Here is a 23,393-nt window from a genome sequence, read left to right on the forward strand (position 1 = left end):
GTCAGAATAAAAACCAAGCCATGAGGTCAAAGGAATTGTCTATTGAGCTCAGAGACATGATTTTGTCGAAATACCGTTCTGGGGAAGGGTACAAAACAATTCTGCAGCATTGAAGGTCCCTAAGAACACAGTGGCCTCCATCATTCTTAAATGGAAGAAGTTTAGAACCACCTAGACTCTTTTTAGATCTGGCCGCCCGGCCAAACTGAGCAATCGGTTGAGAAGGGCCTTGGTCAGGAGGTAACCAAGAACCCGATGAGTTCCTCTGTGGAGATCGGAGAACCTTCCAGAAGGACAGCCATCTCTGCAGCACTCCACCAATCAGGCCTTCATAGTAGAGTGACCAGACAGAAGCCACTCAGTAAAAGGCACATGACAGCCCACTTGGAGTTTGCCAAAAGGCACCTCAAGACCTTAAGCATCATGCCGGGGGGATGTTTTTCAGCGACAGGGACTGAGAGACTAGCCAGGATCGAGGGAAAGATGAATGGAGCAAAGTACAGAGATATCCTTGATGAAAACCTGCTCTAGGATTATTAGTTGTACCCTGCCACCAGTCAAAAGGCCGTTTGATCTAAAAGTTTCTGAAGTCGGTGTGTGATTTTTATTTACACTGAACTTTATTTTAAAACAAATTTGGTTTAAATATCTGCATTCTTATAATGGTCTCTTCCTTTGTGTTTTCACAAACATACAGACATGATACAAGGCAAACACTATTTCCATCAACTACACACTTAGAGAAGGATAAAGTACAACCCCTTGGTAAATAGAAGAGTTGAGCAACACTGAATACATAGTCAAATAAAATATATACCTAACATATACAGTGTTATACATAATCTGGCAATATGTGACTCTAAATGACATTGATAGTGTGGACATTTTTACCAAATGAATCAACTGTAAGGCCAAACTGGAACAGCCCTGCAATTTATTTGTACTTTTAGGGCTAGATTCAATCTGTAGCGTGGAAGGCAATGTTCCTGTGACTGCAGAGAGACTGCGCTCACGGTAAACGCTGTGTATGGAGACTCAAACGGAAATTACCTTTACATTTCAGCGGATCTTCTGCTCTACAAATTGAATCTAGGCATTAGTCCCCATGGTTGACCAAAATAAGTTGCGTTGAGTCTTTCTTGTATCATTACTGATAGCCCACAACACTGAATTGAGCAAATTGATACATTTGTGTAACAAGAAGTAAATATTTGACATTGAGTTGTAAAATGTTTACTCTTGTGAGTGGTAACCTCACTGGCACTCTGTGTAATGACACCCAGTAATACATGTCATTTCAGACTTAAGAATAGTCTCTTTCTGCTGCATTCTCATAACATTGTCAAATCTGTCTTTAAACTCTGATATGACTTATCCATACACACTGAATGTACATACACTATCCTTCAGAAATGTATTAGAAATATTCCAAAATACAATTTGTGTCCATAATTTGGTGTTTATTTATTTATATTAATGAAAATAATGAATGATTTAAACTATCCGGTCTGCCGGAATTAAAAAAAGTAAATCATTAGATGTAGTTTTTCAAAATGTATGTCATAAACATTGATGAATAAACAACATTATGATATATCCCACAGGGCACAGGCGTCAATTCAACGTCTATTCAACGTTGGTTGAACTTCATTTCATTGAAATGACGTGGAAACAACGTTGATTCAACCAGTGTGTCCCCAGTGGGATGTATCTCTTTGGAAAGTGCCTGTCACCGGCACCTATTGTATGTGGTCAAGGTTATGATGATTTTGGGTGCTGGGGTTGAGAGAAGCAGTGGCTGTGCTGCTAGCCGGTGTTGAGGTGTCAGATCAGTTGATACGGTTGCCCAGGATGATGACAGAGACGATGTACAGGACGATGACGGTGATGCCGATACCCAGGGCGGTGTGGTTCAGTATCCGCGCTAGACGAGAATTCTTCTCAGCAATCTGCTGATGACCCTGGTTGTTGGCGTCTCTAGTCTGAGAGCAGAGAGAGAGGAAGGGAGGGAGTGAGGGAGGGAGGGAGCACAGAAGGATAGAAGGACAGAGGGATGGAGGGAGAGAGTGAGAGAGAGTTGTAATTGTTGTAATCGTCATTCAGGAAAAAGAGGAAGAGACTTCAACGGAGAGTTCAACGATGATTCAGTGCCATGCTCTTATTTGATTGGAGTTATTTTACGAGATGCAGTATTAATTCACAAACACAATACTCAGCCAACATGCCAACAAAGTCAGAAAATAAAAAACAAATAGGGACATTTTTCTCTCTCACTGCAGAGCATTTATAATATATCATATTAATACCTACTAGTGATGAAAAACAACTAAAATGATTTCCTGTGGCCACACCCCAAGCAGCACTAAATTGAAACAGCTGTGGATGGAGCACAAACCTGGAGCTCTCTCCCCTAGCTACAGTCTTAAGAATGATGCTATATTGTAAGACATTTTTTGACACCTGTTATTATTTCTCTTGGGGGAAGAACAAGAGATGACAGGCGATGCTAAACATTGAGTCAACTAACTGAAGTCTCAGTGTCCGTGACTCTCCTTGCCATTGACTTTACACTATAGACATCTCCGAGCAGCTGACTACAAGAGTCAGTATGAGTCACACACTAAGCAACAGTAAAGCTCTAAGAAAAAGTTGAACAGTATATGTGTGTCACATGTGGTCTTGGATTACTTTCTTTCTCCAAGTCAGGAAGAGTCTTGTGCCAAACATGAAGTGGCTGTAAAACACAAACAACAGGCACCAAAATTCCCACTCAAAGCATTATTGGGTAAGCAGCAGAGCTAAAATTCTCATAGTGAAATAAATGTAGTGTTTCTGCCACCTTTGTCTATGTTTAAAGAATAACAACATGACCTCACACCCCCTATAAGATCTCTCCCACTCAACAGTGACTGACTCAATTTAATTTAAGTCTCAATTGAATCAACCTCCCCCTAGTCACATGACGTTTTAACATAGCCTCAATCTGTTTCTGTTCTCTGGTAAAATTATTGAGTTGGCTTCCACAGCTGGGCGAGGGTTGACAGAAGGCTTTAGGCAGAGAGGTTCTGTGTTCATTTAGGGTAGTGTGGCGTGAGAAGGCCTGCCTGCTATTGTAAACCCTCCTCCTGATTACTGACAGCTGGATCATAATTGTTTCCACACGGCTAGTTGGAGGAGAAGGGCTTGTTGGCTCTCTCAGCACTGGACAGTTGTTGTATTTCTGAGGGTTTGTGTATTTGCGTGTCTTGAATAATTATCTGGGCACTCCACCAAATGGTTTTCTTCCATTTCCTTGAGGTTCAGAAGATTTCCTCCATCCCATCTGTCTGTCTGTATGCTCTGTTTGCCATGATATTACAAAACTTGAAATACATTTAGCCTATCCATTTACTAGGCTACTATGGACAATTGAATGAGAGATGTGCTTGGTAATTTGTTTTATGGAATATGAAACCATCACAGCCAGAAAAGGTGAGAATTACTGTATATTCTGGAATACTGTGTATTCTGGAACACTGTATATTCTGCAATGGTTATGAAAATAAAATAAATAGGAAAAATATTCCTTTATCTAATTATAAGATTATGTCTAACTATTTTAGATTCTGAAAATAAAACATATTTTTGCTCTTCTCACTAATGGCAAATAGTTGCGTTCTTGTTAATATGTTTTCCTCTTAAATTTGTTTTATTTTCATCATATCCCCCATTCGCACAAAGTACTCACTTGCAAGCTTGCAGTACAATATTTCAACCACTAGCAGATGTAAGTATGCATGGTCTGAAGTTTGCAGGGAGGTGAGTACATTCTCACATCAAGTACTTTTTTAAAATAAAACTTGCACATGCACATTTTGGGGTATATTTTGTATATATGCACGGTTTATAAATGAGACCCCAGAAACCTACTGGAAGCTTGATTCCACACACTTACCCACGTAATACTAATTTCCCCATGGGTCTATATCAGCACTGCAGCATATTGTCCATATGACTCATCATAATATAATCTGTCGGGTCAGGCTCCTTGAAAACCACATTACATTTAAAACCAACTAAAACCTAAATAAAATATTCTGAACAATTAACTGGTTATTCTAGTGTTTTATAAAATATAAAATACTGTATCTGCAATATGTTCTAAGCAATGTGTTGAGTGCAATCGGACTACAAAGTGAACATTTCATGAATTGTTTTTTTGTGGAGGATCTATAACTGGTTTGTGACCTCATGGAGAGGGAGGGGCAGGATGTGAGATGGGTGATATGTGAGAAAATTCCAAGATCAAACATAATCAGATCGTTGTGGGAGTCTGTCTTTCTAAACTCTGTGACATAAAGGGCCTTCTCAGTGACAGTACAGAAATACTGGTGAATGGGCCATCCATTGAGTGACCCAGGGAGCATTTGTATATTTTTTGGGTTCAATTAGCAGACAATCTTATCCAGAGTGACTTCGTACAGGTCCCCGGTGGGAATGAAACCCAGAACCATGGCATTGCAAGTGCCATGCTCTACCAATTTAGCCACACGGGACTACTATTGATTAACACTATCAACAGATTTCTGCTCTTCTCTGTGACTGAAGAGAAGGTTGTCAACGTGTTTGTCAACTTTGTTCTAAGGGCAGAAAGAATCTGATTGGTTTAGGGAAGAACAAATACGATTGGTTTCTAAAAGGTCAATGGGCGGAGTTTAACAGATGCACAATTTGAAATTATAGCGGAGGTTTGACCTGAGCATCTTGTAAATAAAACTTGGAGTTAAAAGTTGTAACGTTTTGAAATAATTATTGTGATACAGTAGTCAGACAAATGTGACAACATCTCTTAGACGTGAAGCAAAGAGTAAATTGTAACAAGCTAGCAGCAACATGCTAAGCTAATCAGAGCAAGCTCGCTTGATAAGCATTTAGCAACCTCTTAGCTAATTAAGTTCAATTAATAGACTACACGTATGTCAGCTGACATTTGTTTTGTTGAAATGTTAAGGTGAAATTAAAAAAATGGAGAGTTATGGAGAGTTAAAATGCTAAGCTAAACAGAGCTAGTTGGCTAACAGATGTCTATCTCTTACTAAGAGCTAGATTAAATCCGTACCAAAAGGAAAAAAAGAAATGTTCCTGCGTTCGAGGAGACTGCATTCACGGTAAATGTTGCATATGTTGAGTCAATTGGAAATTACCTTAACATTTCAATCGTGCTATACAACGGACCTTCCATGCTACAGATGGAATGTAGGCCTTAGTCTCCACAGTTGTCAGAAATAAGTTGAATTAGATATTGCTTGTGTCATTGCCGACAGCAAAGAACACTGAATTGAGGAAACTGATACACGTGTAACAAGAAGTAAATATTTGACATTGAGTTGTAAAATGTTTACTCTTGTGAGTGGTAACCTCACTGGCACTCTGTGTAATGACACCCAGTAATACATGTCATTTCAGACTTAAGAATAGTCTCTTTCTGCTGCATTCTCATAACATTGTCAAATCTGTCTTTAAACTCTGATATGACTTATCCATACACACTGAATGTACATACACTATCCTTCAGAAATGTATTAGAAATATTCCAAAATACAATTTGTGTCCATAATTTGGTGTTTATTTATGTATATTAAATATACAATTAAACAGGCAAAATAATGAATGATTTAAACAATCCGTTCTGCAGCATTTAAAAAAGTAAGTCATTAGATGTAGTTTTTCAAAATGTATGTCATAAACATTGATGAATAAACAACATTATGATATATCCCACAGTGCACAGGCGTCAATTCTGTCAGGATTTGGCCAGGGTTGTTCCGGGTTTTGGTCACTAGATGCCCCCATTGTGCTTTTTGACCTTATGTTTTTTCCCTTGTTCCCCATTATTATTTGCACCTGTGCCTCGTTTCCCCTGATTGTATTTAAACCCTTAGTTTCCCTCAGTTCTGTGCTCTGTGTTTGTATGTTAGCACCCAGCCCTAGTGTTCTGTGTATTCTTGTCGATTCCGGTGGATGCTCTTGTGGAATTCTGTTTTTGTTTTTGAGTATCTCTTGAGGCTTTTTTGTGCTATTCCTACCACCTTTTGGATTTGCCATTTTTGTATTTAAGGACTTCTCCTTTTTACTTTATTAAATACACCGTCTTAAGTACTGCTGTGTCTGCCTCATCTTCTGGGTTCTGCTGACTATTCGTGGCTCAGTTGGTTAAGTGACTGTTTCTCACTCCGGGTCCTGACAAATTCAACGTCTATTCCACGTTGGTTCAACGCCATTTCATTGAAATGACGTGGAAACAACGTTGATTCAACCAGTGTCTCCCCAGTGGGATGTATCTCTTTGGAAAGTGCCTGTCACCTGCACCTATTGTATGTGGTCAAGGTTATGATGATTTTGGGTGCTGGGGTTGAGAGAAGCAGTGGCTGTGGTGCTAGCCGGTGTTCATGTCTTAAAGTAATGATGAACTGTAATTTTGTCTTTGCTTATTTGAGCTGTTCTTGCTATAATATGGACTTGGTCATTTACCAAATAGGGCTATCTTCTGTATACCACCCATACCTTGTCACAAAAGAACTGATTGTCTCAAATGCATTAAGAAGGTAAGAAATTCCACAAATGAACTTGGAACAAGGCACACATGTTAATTTAAATGCATTCCAGGTGACTACCTCATGAAGCTGGTTGAGAGAATGCCAAGAGTTTGCAAAGCTGTCATCAAGGCAAAGGGTGGCTACTTTGAAGAATTATATATTCTACAATGTAGAAAATAGTACAAATAAAGAAAAACCCTTGAATGAGTAGGTGTTTCCAACTTTTGACTGGTACTGTACTGTGCATTCGGAAAGTATTTAGACCCCCTTGACTTTTTCCACATTACGTTACAGCCTTATTTTAAAATGTATTACATTTGTTGTTTTCTCATCAATTTACACACAATACCCCATAATGACAAAGCGAAAACAGGTTTTTAAGTATTCAGACCCTATGCTATTCAATTCGAAATTGAGCTCAGTTGCATCCTGTTTCCATTGATCATCCTTGAGATGTTTCTACAACTTAATTGGAGTTCACCTTGGACCATGATTTGGAAAGGCACACACCTTTCTAAATAAGGTCCCACAGTTGACAGTGCATGTCAGAATAAAAACCAAGACCTGAGGTCGAAGGAATTTTCTATTGAGCTCAGAGACATGATTTTGTCGAAATACCGTTCTGGGGAAGGGTACAAAACAATTCTGCAGCATTGAAGGTTCCTAAGAACACAGTGGCCTCCATCATTCTTAAATGGAAGAAGTTTAGAACCACCTAGACTCTTCCTAGAGCTGGCCGCCCGGCCAAACTGAGCAATCGGTTGAGAAGGGCCTTGGTCAGGAGGTAACCAAGAACCCGATGAGTTCCTCTGTGGAGATCGGAGAACCTTCCAGAAGGACAGCCATCTCTGCAGCACTCCACCAATCAGGCCTTCATAGTAGAGTGACCAGACGGAAGCCACTTAGTAAAAGGCACATGACAGCCCACTTGGAGTTTGCCAAAAGGCACCTCAAGACCTTAAGCATCATGCCGGGGGGATGTTTTTCAGCGGCAGGGACTGAGAGACTAGCCAGGATCGAGGGAAAGATGAATGGAGCAAAGTACAGAGATATCCTTGATGAAAACCTGCTCTAGGATTATTAGTTGTACCCTGCCACCAGTCAAAAGGCCGTTTGATCTAAAAGTTTCTGAAGTCGGTGTGTGATTTTTATTTACACTGAACTTTATTTTAAAACAAATTTGGTTTAAATATCTGCATTCTTATAATGGTCTCTTCCTTTGTGTTTTCACAAACATACAGACATGATACAAGGCAAACACTATTTCCATCAACTACACACTTAGAGAAGGATAAAGTACAACCCCTTGGTAAATAGAAGAGTTGAGAAACACTGAATACATAGTCAAATAAAATATATACCTAACATTTACAGTGTTATACATAATCTGGCAATATGTGACTCTAAATGACATTGATAGTGTGGACATTTTTACCAAATGAATCAACTGTAAGGCCAAACTGGAACAGCCCTGCAATTTATTTGTACTTTTAGGGCTAGATTCAATCCGTAGCGTGGAAGGCAATGTTCCTGTGACTGCAGAGAGACTGCGCTCACGGTAAACGCTGCGTATGGAGACTCAAACGGAAATTACAGGTCTACTATACCTGTTGTATTCGGCGCATGTGACAAATAACATTTTATTTTATTTATGACTTTTTGGGGGTTCTAAAATAAGGTCAATTGTACCAAGTTCAATTCTGCTGCGCTTGACTTCCCTGCCACCGACATACACGACGTGACAGTAGGGTACTGTCAGTAATGGGGATAAGAGGGATGAGTGTGTATAAACAATGGATGGATAGATAAAGTGGCTATCGAAGGGTTAACTGAAACAATGCTGCTGCTATTTTCATTGACAGCTAAGTCTCTACACTTAAAAAATGACAGAAACATTTGGAGTGTGGACTGTATTAATTGTGTAATTACTGGGAGTGGAACACAGACATTGTGGTGTTTGGTGCACCTGTGCTCTCTCTTAAATGATTCTCCCTTAAATGACCTAATTCTCAGCCACTTTCCCTTTTCACCACATGTTGCTTATAGGTTCAGCTTAACACATGGCGGATTCATGCCCCTAACGGTACTGCTTAGAAAGGAGCTGTGTTCGACAATGTTTCAAATTCATAGATTTGTTAGTTGTGATTGCTTATGTTTTTCTCGTGTAAGGCATGGCCACTATAACTTATTTTACACATCTCTGTTTCCTCAAAGTGCACTCTGTAACGTTAAACACAAAAAATCTGATGAAAAAGAACATGTCATAAACGGATGTCTGAGATAAAGCAAACAGTTTTATCTCAGACATTGCCAAATATTGAAGTACCATTCTCAACATATCATGACAGTCACAATAAAGATAACATTCACAATGAAGTTCAGGGTTTAGAGCAAATACCAACAGCGTAAGCAACATTCTATTTGGACCTGTGGTAATGGCCCTATTCATTCCCAACAACCCATGGGGCCTAGATAGGGGCCGCTTCATAAAAGGAGGCTGGGGTATCCTAGCAAGTGGTGTTAATAGTTAATGTGTGTAATCATTTTCTGATAATGCCAGAGTATAGTATAAATAGTATTAAAATAATAACTGTTTAAGCACCGTTTTCTTCAGAGTGTTACAAAGACAGGAAAATATGCTTAATGGATTACTAAATGAACTTGAAACTTGTCAAGGGAAACAACAGACACGCTACTTCTTTCGAAGACAATTACCAGGAAATTGTGTGCAATCTCCTAAAGGGATCTGTTCATCGTCCTGTTCTTATTTCATGGCAAATCACATTAAAACATTTCACAACATACTGACTGGAAAACACACAGCCTACGACACACAGACACAAATCTAAAAACACTTTCAGCCACAGACACGTGACCACACACACACAAGCACGAGGACACAAACACACAAGCACGAGGACACAAACACACAAGCACGAGGACACAAACACACAAGCACGAGCACACACGCACATAGACAAGCACGAGCACACACACACACAGACACGCAACCAAGCTCGAGCAGACACACACACACACACACACACACACACACACAAGCACGAGCACATACACTAGCAAAGGCACACACGCACGAGCACACACACACACACACACACACACACACACACACACACACACACACACACACACACACACACACACACACACACACACACACACACACACACACACACACACACACACACACACACACACACACACACACACACACACACACACACACACACACACACACACACACACACACACACACACACACACACGCACACAATAGCTTCTTTCTGCTCTCTGATTATGCCCTCTTGTCCACCATGTTAGAAAGGCCCCACTTTGTGAACGTTGAATTTCCAAGAGGCAGATTCCAGTTGCAATCCCCTGCCCAGGCCTGTACCTCTGTTGACTCTCCCACAGGACTGTTCCCCTCCTCCTACCCTTCCCAGACAACCTGGCGCGAATCCCAAACACAACAGACTCTCAGCTCAGCTATAAAGCAACTCCCCCTCTTGTGGGTTAGGCCAGGAAAAACATGCTGAGACTTGGAAAATCCTATAAATCAAAACATAACAATATCCTGCATAGATCTCGAACTAACCTCAAACAATCCAAACTCAATAAAATAGGGAATGCAACTATCTACAGTGCATTCAGAACGTATTCAGACCCCTTCACTTTTTCCACATTTAGTTACATTACAGCCTTATTCTAAAATGGATGAAATACAACATTTTCCTCATCAATCTACACACAATAGCCCATAATGACAAAGCTAAAACAGGTTTAGAAATGTTTGCAAATTTATTACAAATAAAAAATAGAAATACCTTATTTACATAAGTATTCAGACCCTTTGCTATGTGACTCCAAATTGAGCTCAGGTGCAACCTGTTTCCATTGATCATCCTTGAGATCTTTCTACAACCTGAATGGAGTCCACCTGTGGTAAATTCAATTTATTGGACATGATTTGGAAAGGCACACACCTGTCTATATAAGGTCCCACAGTTGACAATGCATATCAGAGCAGCATTTTTCAGAGACAGGATTGTGTCGAGGCACAGATCTGGGGAAGGGTACCAAAACAATTATACAGCAATGAAGGTGCCTGAGAACACAGTTACCTCCATCATTTTTAAATGGAAGAAGTTTGCTCAGTTTGGCCAGGCGGCCAGCTCTAGGAAGACTCTCCCGAGAGCTGGCCGCCTGGCCAAACTGAGCAATTGAGGAAGAAGGGCCTTCATCAGGAAAGCGACCAAGAACCCGATGGTAACTCTGATAGAGCTCCAGAGCTCCTCTGTGGAGATGGGAGAACCTTCCAGAAGGGCAATCATTTCTGCAGCACTCCACCAATCGGGCCACTCCTCAGTAAAAGGCACATGACAGCCCGCTTGGAGTTTGCCAAAAGGCACCCAAAGGACTCTCAGACCATGAAAAACAAGATTCTCTGGAAAAACAATTCAATCCATTTTAGAATAACTCTGTAATGTAACAAAATGTGGGAAAAGTTAAGGGGTCTGAATACTTTCCGAATGCACTGTATGTAATCCAAGGGAATCATTTCCACAACAGTAGCCGGTAGCAAATAGGAAGTCATAATTCTTTCTCATACAGGACATATCTCCATATCTCCTTTTCTTTCTACATATACAGTACAGTAACACATTTCTTGGAACATACATTTTCCTAGATACATAACTCCTTTGTATCTCTCCCTGTCTGGGAATAGTTTTAAGATGGGCCGGTAGTGTACTCTATGTGAGTGGTCATTAAGTCTATGTGCTAATCAGACAGTGCTGCTGACTGGAAGAGACAGAAGAGAAAACCGTGTTTGCAGTGCGGTTTGTCACTTCTGTACGCAGTATCCACCAAAAACTGGCAACTGCAGCTTGCCGCAACTGAGTCAGGGTGGGAAGAGCTCGGTGTGGGATAGTCATGCCCAAGCTTCCTGGCAGAGCGTCAAGTAGCTTCTTAGAGAGATAATACACCACTCACCCATTATGTCTCCTCCAGGTCTGAACTGGGTGTGGTCACGCCTACTCCCGGTCTCCCGCTCCCATCGTCATGCAAACCTGGACTTCATCAGTACCTTGATTACCTCCCCTTTATTTAGCCCTCTGTAGCCTTTGTCATCAGGCAGTATTGGTTTTGTTTCATTCACGGTCTGTACACTTCTCATGTTTTGTTTATCTGCATTCTTCATTATTAAAATCAACTTCTGCACCTGCTTTCTGTCTCCTGGCGTATATGTGACAGGTGCTCAACTGTTTACTATAAGTAGGTCATTATCCCATTATATTTATCACAATTTCTATTCTAGTTAGTGCATTATCTTTTACCAGATCTAATGTGTTATAATCTCCTACATTAATTTCACATTTCCACAAACTTCAAAGTGTTTCCTTTAAAATGGTACCCATAATATGCATATCCTTGCTTCAGGTCAAGAGCTACAGGCAGTTAGATTTGGGTATGTCATTTTAGATGTTTTCTTTTTTTAAAGGGTCAGATCCTTAAGAGGTTTTAAGAGCCAAATCAAACCTAGGTCTGACAGATTGATTCCAGAGTATCTTCTGGATGCTTTCAGGCTATCTGTCCCCAGATAGCCTTTTCAGTTGTGTAAAACTGGAAAAAAAAGAAACAACAGTCTATTGTTTGCGTTGATACCCAAAAGATAAGGAGGCATGAATGTGTTTTCCCAATGACTTTAGGGTGTTGCACAGATAAGAATCAGCTCTGGTTGCTTCAGTTTATGAGAAAATGAAACATAACTTTATGGCAGTGAATCATGGATATGAGATGCTTCAGTTTAGGGGAAAATGAAACATAACTTCATGGCAGTGAGTCATGGATATGGGATTACAAGAGCATGCCAAGATGATTTAGTCTGTGATGTGGGTCGTTCCACCAAAAATGTTTTAAACCTAATTTTAACATTGTCATAATGAGCACATGTTCAACTTAATATAAAACATGTTTTCCCACCTCAAGGTTAAATAAAAAAAATACTATAGTAAGTGCTGTAAGAATATTTTAAGATAAATAAACAACGCAGAGGACTAAAGGTGAAGAGGGAATTAACGATCAATGGAAATAGCTGTTTTTCTGTAATAGGGAAACATTGATTAACGGGTCAGAGACATGGGAGGAATTTCAGTCTGGGACTCATAGCTACTTGTGGCAAATTCTAATTGGTTAAAATTGCCTATACACGAGGTATTTGTTATTTGGCCATTGGCCCAATTTTACTGCAAGGAATTCTAATTCGTCAACCACAGGCTAGGGTTGTAACGACAGATCTCCTCTTCGTCTGCAGCGTGGTAAGTGTCCATAATGTTTTTAATAAAGACAAATGAACACTCAAACAAAAACGATAACGTGAAATCTACAAAAAAACGAAACAGTACCGTGTGGCGATAAACACTAACACGGAAACAAACACCCACAAACCGACAGTGAAACCCAGGCTACCGAAGTATGATTCTCAATCAGAGACAACTAACGACACCTGCCTTTGATTGAGAACCATACTAGGCCGAAACAGAAACCAAACATAGACTGCCCACCCAACTCACGCCCTGACCATACTAAATAAAGACAAAAGAAAGGAAATAAAGGTCAGAACGTGACAAGGGTTGGGATATAGATTACATCATGTCTCTTTGTTCTGTGGTGAATCACTGAAGACAGGGAAGAAGGAACATCTGTCATCTACTTTCCAGCATAACAACTATGATGTGTTATTTTTTTCTTCTTTTTTGCTTTGGGGTCTGTGTTATTGAAGAATAATATCAACTGCTAACAGTTCCTATTAATATACTTTAAGTGACAACAGGTATGCTCGTAACACTGTTGATCAACCATAAATCCCCTTGTTGCAGGGGAAATGGAAGGTTGTTGTGTTCAACAGGGTGGGGCAATTGAATGCAAGCTTCACAATGTTTATTATTATTGTGAAAACATTTCTAGCCTGTCTATCTATGTGTAACAGGGTCGACCTATTATGCTCAACACACTCAGTTTTCCACCACGAAACACCAGAACATGGTCAAAAAGAGTAGACGGAATCATCTGCTTTTACACTATTATTTGACTATTAGATGTTCAATGTTTCTTTTGAAAATAATATTTAAAAAGGAATAGTTTCACCATATTAAAACAAGAGTTCAGTTCAAGTAACAGGCTTGACCTTTAAATGAGGGATTGTTGTTGTTGTTGTTTTTTTTCACTTAAAATGAATCACTAATCACGAAATAAATAATAATCTACAAAAATGACGTTGTGAAAGTAACAAAATAATTAGAGCTTTAGAATGGTGAAAAATGTGAGAAATGTTGCCATTAAGTGGGTTAAACTGCACAGAGGGAAGGGTCAAAACACAGAACATTTGCGCTTTAGCAAGTCTTTATTTATATATAAAATCAAATTTATTGAATATTCCATGTGGCCCCAAAAGTAATTATTTATCATGAGAGGGCCATCAACAATAACTAGTAAACCTACATACTCAAAGAAAGGTTAACATCTCACCTTTCTGGCAAATATAGTTGCTGAGGTGTAGTCACTTTTGAGGACATAAACTCAAGTACACAGTACAAATATGATACAAATATGAAAATATGAAATATTTTACAGTATATAATAGCTCTTGACTTGCCCAGGAGAGGAGGAACTTTACTGAGCGACTATGTCTATGATGGATGTGGATGAAGTCAATTCACCAGCACATTGTTCAACCTCCGTTGATGTTGTTATTACATTAGAAATCATCCACTGGGTTTTGATACTTGATAATAAGCCACTGTCTCATTGTGATTTGAAGATGCCCATAATAGCATCTTAGAGGTCTTCAACCTCCTTTCTCTCTTTACCAGGCTTTGACCCGGATGTTTCCTCCATTACCCACATTGATCTATATGAGTCATACCCAGTCAACAATTAGCTGCCTAATCTGATATGCGTTTGTAATCCCAGTTAGTAAGTAAAGAGACTTGCTATGTGCACACTGGCCACAAAACGAGGTGGAAACTGAGATTCACTTCCTAACATCCTGCCAATCGTATGACCATATTAGAGACACATATTTCCCTCAGATTACACGGTGTACAATCCACAGTGTACAATCTGTAAAATACACAGTGTGCAATCACAGCAGCAAGATTTGACAAAAGAAAAGGGCAACCAGTGAAGAACACACATTATTGTAAATACAACCCATTTTTTTACGTTTTATTCATTTTCCTTTTTGTACTTGAACTATTTGCACATCATTACAACACTGTACATAGACATAATGACTTTTGAAATGTCTTTATTCTTTTTGAACGTTTGTAAGTGTAATGTTTACTGTACATTTTTTATTGTCTATTCAACTTTTGTTTATTATCTATTCAACTGGCATTAGCAATTTAAACATATGTTTCCCATGCCAATAAAGCCCCTTAAATTGAAATAGACTTGGAGCATGTAGGGATATTTCAGGGTTTTCAGCCCTTTCCTACCCCTCTTCTCAGTGTGTCTGTCCATTCGATGGTGAGGTTTGGCAAAGGACAAGATGGAGGATTGATGGAGCTCTCCTTTCGTCTTCAGAATACCTTTTAAATGTTGAATACCTCCCCCTCTTACGTCACTCACAGTCAAGGCACCCGCATTGTCACGTCCCTATTTTTAATCACCCATATTCCGGGAAGGGTCCCTCCCTTTCTTACACACACTCTCCCTGATTCCTACTCAGCACCACATCTCCTCTCCCCCGATCCCCTCAAACCAACCTATCCTCAGGACCTTATTCAAAACAGAACTCAAGACTGTGAGACACCAACACTGTAAGGCCTAAACTATCACAAACATGTCCCTCTCCCCAGCTATGCAGCCCACCACCAAGTCAAAATTCAGATCACTGACTCTAAAGAGCGAGATAGAGAGAGACAGGCCCTTATTTAAACAAAACCGGTAACTGGGTTTCTTGGATAATGCTAAAAAAAGACTAGAGTGAGAAATACACTACTGACTACTCTACAAAATGAAACAAGTTATGTTCTGAGGATTATTTAGGATACATCTCTACTAGAAACACATTAGTCTACATTACATTTGAATACTCTTAAAACAGCAATAAAAGACCCACTCACCGAGATGGAGTAGATAAGTGCAGCGATGCCAAGTGGCAGACAGCAGCACAGCATGGTGAAAATGGAGTAGCCCAGGTAGTCTGGCAGAGGGTAAGGCAGAGCTCCACGGGTCACAAACACCGTAGGCTGAACTGTGACGGTGGACTGGGGGTAGTGTCCCGGGGAGTACTGTCCCTGGGGGTATGGCTGGCTGTAAGGGGCCCCGGGAGCTCCTCCATACTGTGGCGGTGGTGCGTAGCCCTGGGGATTGGGGGGGCAGCCTGCTGGTGCGGGGTATCCTGCGTAGGGGTGGTCCTGGTAGGGTGGAGGAGCTGGTTGTCCCATCCCAGACTTCTCATCTGGGTTCCAGCCTGGTGGTGGGGCGTTTGGCATCTTGTTGGGATCAATTTTTTTTGCTGTTGGTGATTTGTTTCCCTTTTATCTTATTTCTCTCTTTCTTTATTTTGTGCCTCCTCTCAATCTCTCAAAGTGTTCTTCTGTGTCTCTCTGCCTAAGCTGTCTGCCTGTCTACAAGCTGAGTAAAGCAAGCAATTATGCTCTCTATTCCCCTCCCCTGTCCGTCCCTGGCAGCTTGTTATGCTTAGAGGAAGCCTGCGTGGGTGAGCTGAAAGGGAATGGTTAGGGGTGGGGAAAGACTGAGTAGCTGACCAGAGTCAAATAACAAGTCTAGCAGTCAGGCAGAAATGCTGTCCATAGTCTGCATAGGAGTTGGGCGCAACCCCATGGTGATATTTTGAACTACACCAGTAACAGTCACATTGAATTATTGCACTTATTGATGACTCTTCAGTGCAAAACTTTCAGAGAAATTCAAATACTTATTTTCTTTGATATGATGCAAAACTGTACATTTGATACTGTAATAAGGTAAAACTGTAACAAAATAGATGCTTAAAGGATTTATTTATGGTAAGGGAACACAGGAAAAAACAGTAAAGACTGTTGATTGAAGAATAAGAATATAATAAAGTATCAAAGATAATGTAACAAATGACAATGCAGCAAGATAATGTAACACACATGATAATGTAACAAGATAAAGTATCATAATAACAATATAACCACATAATGTAACAAACAGTAAAACTACAAGACAATGTAACATTGACAATGTAACAAGATAATGTAACATAAATGACAATGCAACAAGACAATGTAATATTTTGATAATGCAGAAAATAATGTAACCTAGGTGAAAATGTAACATAAATAGATAGGTCCAGTCGGCCTACTGGACAGATAGGACCGCACGGATGGCCAGATGAGACCAGTCGGCCGACCAGGTAGGTAGGTATGGTCAGCCGGCCAGAAAGATAGGTAAAGCCGGCCATTAAGGTAGGTCTGGCCTGACTGCCATGTAGGTAGGTAGGTCCTGCCGGCCAGTTAAGTAGGTCTGTCCGGTCGGCCAGGTTGGTAGGTCCGGCCAGCTGGCCAGGTAGGTAGGTCCTGCCGGGCCTGTCTGCCAGGTTTGAAAAAATGGGGTGTGGCTGCGTTCAGTCATTATGGTCTAGGCCTTTGGAACCATCCTGGTCTCAGAGCGCTTGCTATTATTCTGTAAGTAAATCCGAAACACTCCATTTAGTATGATACGTTACATTTTGTGAATATTTGTGAATATCCATCACCCATTTCATATGATATGTTACAAATTACAATTCAAATGATATCTTAGGAATTTGCAAAATATATAAAATGTTACGAATTTGCTAAACGTACTATATGTTATAAATTAGCAAATTGTATGATATGTAACCAATTCTATCTAGGTGGCTAATGTTAGCTTGCAGGCTAACATTAGCCAAACTAGAGGTTAGGATTAGGGGTTAGGGTTAAGGTTAAGTTTAGGAGTTAGGTTAAAGAGTTAAGGTTAGGGGAAGGGTTAACTAACATGCTAATACGTAGTTCAAATGTAGTAAGTAGTTCAAAAGTTGCTAATTAGTTAAAATGATAAAGTTGTTGTTGACGAGATTCAAACTCGTAACCTTATCCATCCATCCATCCATCCACCCTGAACAACCACCCTACTTTTGTTTTTGCCTTAATAATGTAACTGTAATGGACATTTTAATGTTTTTGTGCTTTTCTTATAACTAATTTCTGTGTTCTATTCATGTGCTGTTCTATAAACCAATTTATGTGTTCATGCAAGTGGTTGACTGTACAAATGCTCACTATCAGTAGCTGCAAGTTCGCACAGACCTTGTTTTGAAAGATATTTCAGTTTCAAAGTCTCAGCTGAGAGAGAAGAAACCTAACCTTGTGAGGTATTGGTCTGTCACCCGTTATGAACCAGTATTGGTCTGTCACATGAATTAAATAAAACAGTAATGATTCATGAATTATGCCAAATCATGCAAATATAACTTGTCTGCGTATAGCCGTACATAAGACAACTATTGGGTCTGCCCAGGCAGTGCTCCTGATTGACATGTGTTCTATGATGCATTGAGTTGGTTGGAACCTCTTCAGTGCGCTGACAAATAAACAATGATTAACTTAAGATTGACTTTGAGTGTCCCTATGGTAGAATTTCCATGACAATTTGCAGTCAACGAACAACATGATTGATTCTGCCTGCGGAGCTTTCCAGTGGGGGTCTGCGAGCGAAACCGGTGGCGAATTTTATAAAGCGTGAAAGAAATTCCCGTCTGACCAAAAGAGGATGAGGACCCATCCAGACCAGACCCTTACTTTGATATGCCCAGGAGAAGACACATCCTCTACAAACAATTGAGGGATGGCAACTGATTTCAGTAAATCCATTTAAATGAATCTGTATATACATTTAAAAAAATGTAAATAATGAAATGTAAGGAAGGCTAGAGTAAGGGCAGGAGAGGCCCCACTGACAATTTTCTGTAGGCATTTATATGAGAAGTGTCTACGTGGTCTGAGAACCACTGGTAATAGCACAAGGTCTTATTTTAGGCATTTATGTGTCTATGCGGTTGTGGAACCACTGAGAATAGCATAAGGTGCACAAGGTGCTATTCTATATGTATGGGAAGCTTCAAGACTATAGAGTCTATGGAGACCATAGCATTTAAGATTATATAAATTATTGATACTATGATGCTGACGGACTATAGATGCTGAGAGACTATAGATGCTGAGAGACTATAGATGCTGAGAGACTATAGATGCTGTAGGGACCATTGCTATACCTATAGGGACTATGGATGCTATTGGGACTATTAATGCTTGATGCTCAGGTACCATTGATACTGTAGAGACTATGGCTACTATGTAGACTATAGAGGAACCGCAGAAGATACATATGTATGCACAGGAGGTAACACCGAGTTATGCAGGAGAATACTGAGTGTGTTTGGGAATAGTACTAAGTACGATTTCTCAGCCAAGCATGATGAACAAACGGGAGCTTTTTCGCCTACAAAAATATTATTTTTGAAAAAAAGGAACATTTGCTATCTAACTGGGAGTCTCCTGAGTGAAAGCATCTGAAGTTCTTCAAAGGTAAATTATTTAATTTGGTTGCTTTTCTTATTTTCGTGAAAATGTTGCCTGCTGCCAGCAGATCCTAGCATAGCATTATGCCATGCTAAACTTACACAAATGCTTGTCTAGCGTTGGCTGTAACGCATATTTTGAAAATCTGAGATGACAGTGTTGTTAACAAAAGGCTAAGCTTGTGTTTGAATATATTTATTTCATTTCATTTGCGATTTTCATGAATAGGAAAAGCTGCGTTATGCTAATGCATTTGAGGCTATGATTACGCTCCCGGATACGGGTTTGCTCGTCGTGGAATTTAGATAACAAGCTGATTGATTGAAATGTGGGTTTTATTAAGCTCTTTGGAATTTGGATAATAAAATGATTGATTGAAATTTGGATGTAAGAGGTTTGAAATTGAGCTATTAAGTATTGAATGAATGAGAGCTTTCAGGGGACTAGCTCATGTGTGAAAGAGATTAATGAATGCCCCCAACATTTCTGTGAGCTGAGGTTTTCCATCTGTAATGTTAACTATGGGTCTGTCCAACACAGCCGTTCGATCTACAGGTGGAGTTTAATGTATAACGTTATAATGTATGTACATATGAAAGTTACTAGAGATAAAGTAACATAATATTTGTATAATGTGTTATTATGATTATCTGATGAACTAAGAATAGAACAAAAATAATAATATACAACTAGCACACTCACTCGCAAGTGGTGAAAAAAGTATTCTGAGAAATGTTTAGAGTGGTCCCTTTATGGATCATTTGAGAAATTATAAGGTTCAAGAATTATACGGGTCTTGACTTACCCCTAACCAATAAAAACTATAAGCTATTAGAAGATTGCCCCCAATGCATTTTGAAATAAGCCCATACCCTGTAAAATAGAACCAATCAATGTTGAACATGATTTTCTGTCATCTAAACTTAAAAGGCTACAATTTATTGTACTCCTGATAGAGTTTGGATGAAAAGCATGCCCAAATTAAACCGCCTGCTACTAGTGTCTGTGGATATAACAGAACTGATTTGGTAGGTGAAAACCTGAGAAAAATCCATTTAGGAAGTAGTTTTTTGGTGGGTTTTGTAGTTTTCTATTTCAATGCCATTACAAGTATGCATTGACTTAGGACTCCAATTGCAGTTCATATGCCTTCCACTAGATGTCAACAGTATTTTGAAATGGTTTCAAGCTTGTATTCTGAAAAATGAGGGAGTAAGAGCAGTCGAAATGAGTGGACCCTGCAGTGTCACAGAGCTTTTTCATGCGCAATCCCGAGAGAGTGCCTTTCTTGTTTACCTTTTATATTGATGACGTTATTGTCCGGTTGAAATATTATAGGTTATTTATGCTAAAAATAACCTGAGGATTGAATATAAACATCGTTTGACATGTTTCTATGAACTTTACGGATACAATTTGGATTTTTTTCGTCTGCCTGTTTTGACTGCGTTTGAGCCTGTGGATTACTGAAGAAAAGGCGTGTACAAAACTGAGGTTTTTGGATATAAAGAGACTATCGAACAAAAGGAACATTTATTGAGTAAACGAATGTCTTCTGAGTGCAACCATATGACGATCATCAAAGGTAAGGGATTAATTTTATCTCTATTTCTGACTTGTGTAACTCTTCTACTTGGCTGGTTACTGTTAGTAATTATTTGTCTGCTGGGCAAAATGAGTATTTCTGTATTTGAATTTGGCGCTCTGCAATCTCACGAGAGAGGTTAATAAATATAGAAGCAGAAAGTGAATATCCAACAGAGATTGGTAATACAAATACAGAGCAATGTTTTGAAGGTATACGAAGGTATACTTCCGATATGGAGAAAGTTATCATGTTTGTTTTGTTTTATTGTATCACTTGCAATAGGGGGAAAAGCAGAACATTGTTTGAGAGTGGTACGTTTGTATTAGGAGTAGTGATTGAGAATGTTTCTTTTTCTACTGGAATGTGTCACGACTTCCTCCGAGGTCGGTCCCTCTCCCTGTTCAGCCGACGTTCGGCGGTCGACGTCACCGGTCTTCTAGCCATCGCCGATCCACCTTTCATTTTCCATTTGTTTTGTCTTGTCTTCCCACACACCTGGTTTAAATTCCATCATTACGGGTTGTGTATTTAACCTTCTGTTCCACCCATGTCCTTTTCTGTAATTGTTTATTGTAATGCTTGTGCATTACAGGTGTGTGACGGGTTTTACCCATTGATTATTGTAATGTTAAAAGTGGTTTTATTTATTAAACTGAGCCATTGTAAATCAGTTTTTGCTCTCCTGCGCCTGACTTCTCTGCCACCAGTACGCACCCCTTACAGAAAGAGAAGAAGTGTTTAAGTTGAAGGAAACAGGTTATGGAGACTAGTGAAAGTAACAAAGTGAATAGTAAATGGCTCTCAGATATCAATCCAATAATGCAATATTTTTGTAATTTGAGTGAGGTTTTTATTTTTTATTTATTTTTTATTTCACCTTTATTTAACCAGGTAGGCTAGTTGAGAACAAGTTCTCATTTACAACTGGCCAAGATAAAGCATAGCAGTGTGAACAGACAACAACACAGACTTACACACGGAGTAAACAATAAACAAGTCAATAACACAGTAGGAAAAAAAGGTAGGTAAGGTAGGTAAATTGGGTGGGCTATTAACCGATGGACTATGTACAGCTGCAGCGATCGGTTAGCTGCTCAGATAGCAAATGTTTAAAGTTGGTGAGGGAGATAAAAGTCTCCAACTTCAGCGATTTTTGCAATTTGTTCCAGTCACTGGCAGCAGAGAACTGGAAGGAAAGGCGGCCAAATGAGGTGATGGCTTTAGCACCTGCTGGAGTGCGTGCTACGGGTGGGTGTTGCCATCGTGACCAGTGGACTGAGATAAGGCGGAGCTTTACCTAGCATGGACTTGTAGATGACCGGGAGCCAGTGGGTCTGGCGCCGAATAAGTAGCGAGGGCCAGTCGACTAGAGCATACAGGTCGCAGTGGTGGGTGGTATAAGGTGCTTTAGTAACAAAACGGATGGCACTGTGTTAAACTGCATCCAGTTTCCTGAGTAGAGTATTGGAAGCTATTTTGTAGATGATATTGCCGAAGTCGAGGATCGGTAGAATAGTCAGTTTTACTAGGGTAAGTTTGGCAGCGTGAGTGAAGGAGGCTTTGTTGCGAAATAGAAAGCCGACTCTAGATTTGATTTTAGATTGGAGATGTTTGATATGAGTCTGGAAGGAGAGTTTACAGTCTAGCCAGACACCTAGGTACTTATAGATGTCCACATATTCTAGGTCGGAACAATCCTGGGTGGTGATGCTAGTCGGGCGTGCGGGTGCAGGCAGCGAACGGTTGAAAAGCATGCATTTGGTTTTACTAGCGTTTAAGAGCAGTTGGAGGCCACGGAAGGAGTGTTGTATGGCATTGAAGCTCATTTGGAGGTTAGATAGCACAGTGTCCAAGGAAGGGCCAGAAGTATACAGAATGGTGTCATCTGCGTAGAGGTGGATCAGGGAATCGTCCGCAGCAAGAGCAACATCATTGATATTGTCACGTTCTGACCTTAGTTCCTTTGTTTTGTCTTTGTCTTAGTATGGTCAGGGCGTGAGTTGGGTGCGTTGTCTATGTTAGTTTTTCTATGATTTTTTATTTCTGTGTTTGGCCTGATATGGTTCTCAATCAGAGGCAGCTGTCTATCGTTGTCCCTGATTGAGAACCATATTTAGGGAGCCTGTTTTCAATTGTGTTTTGTGGGTGGTTATTTTCAGTCTTTGTGTGTCTGCACCAGACAGAACTGTTTTGGTTGTTACTTTGTTATTTTTTTATTCAGTGTTCAGTTTTGATTATTATTAAAAATCATGAACACTTATCACGCTGCACCTTGGTCCTCACCTTCTTCCACCGACGACACCCGTTACAGAACCACCCACCACAAGAGGACCAAGCAGCGTGTTAACGGGCAGCAGCAGCAACGGCCGAAAACACAAGACTCCTGGACTTGGGAGGAGATTTCGGACTGCAAGGGACCCTGGGCACAAGCAGGGGAATATCGCCGCCTTTAAAGCAGAGCTGGAGGCAGTGAAAGTGGAGAGGTGCCGGTATGAGGAGGCAGCACGGCAGCGCAGCTGGAAGCCCGAGAGGCAGCCCCAAAAATTTATTGGGGGGGGGAACACGGGGAGTGTGGCGAAGGCAGGTAGGAGACTTGCGCAAACTTCCCGT

The 23,393-nt window shown here is 40.1% G+C and overlaps 1 protein-coding gene across 1 annotated transcript; it reads right to left on the reverse strand.

Annotated features, from left to right (window-relative positions):
• Positions 1-598: 598 nt before the first annotated feature.
• On the reverse strand, positions 599-16,316 carry LOC135520460 (uncharacterized). Its single transcript, XM_064946044.1, has 2 exons — positions 15,725-16,316; positions 599-1,982 (listed from the first exon to the last, which is right to left on the reverse strand). The coding sequence occupies exons 1-2, from the start codon at positions 16,094-16,096 to the stop codon at positions 1,830-1,832; spliced, it is 525 nt and encodes a 174-aa protein (XP_064802116.1). The 5' UTR covers positions 16,097-16,316; the 3' UTR covers positions 599-1,829.
• Between the last annotated feature and the right edge of the window lie 7,077 nt (positions 16,317-23,393).

The sequence above is a fragment of the Oncorhynchus masou genome, chromosome 29, assembly GCF_036934945.1.
Source record: "Oncorhynchus masou masou isolate Uvic2021 chromosome 29, UVic_Omas_1.1, whole genome shotgun sequence".
In the NCBI taxonomy this organism is placed as follows: domain Eukaryota; kingdom Metazoa; phylum Chordata; class Actinopteri; order Salmoniformes; family Salmonidae; genus Oncorhynchus; species Oncorhynchus masou.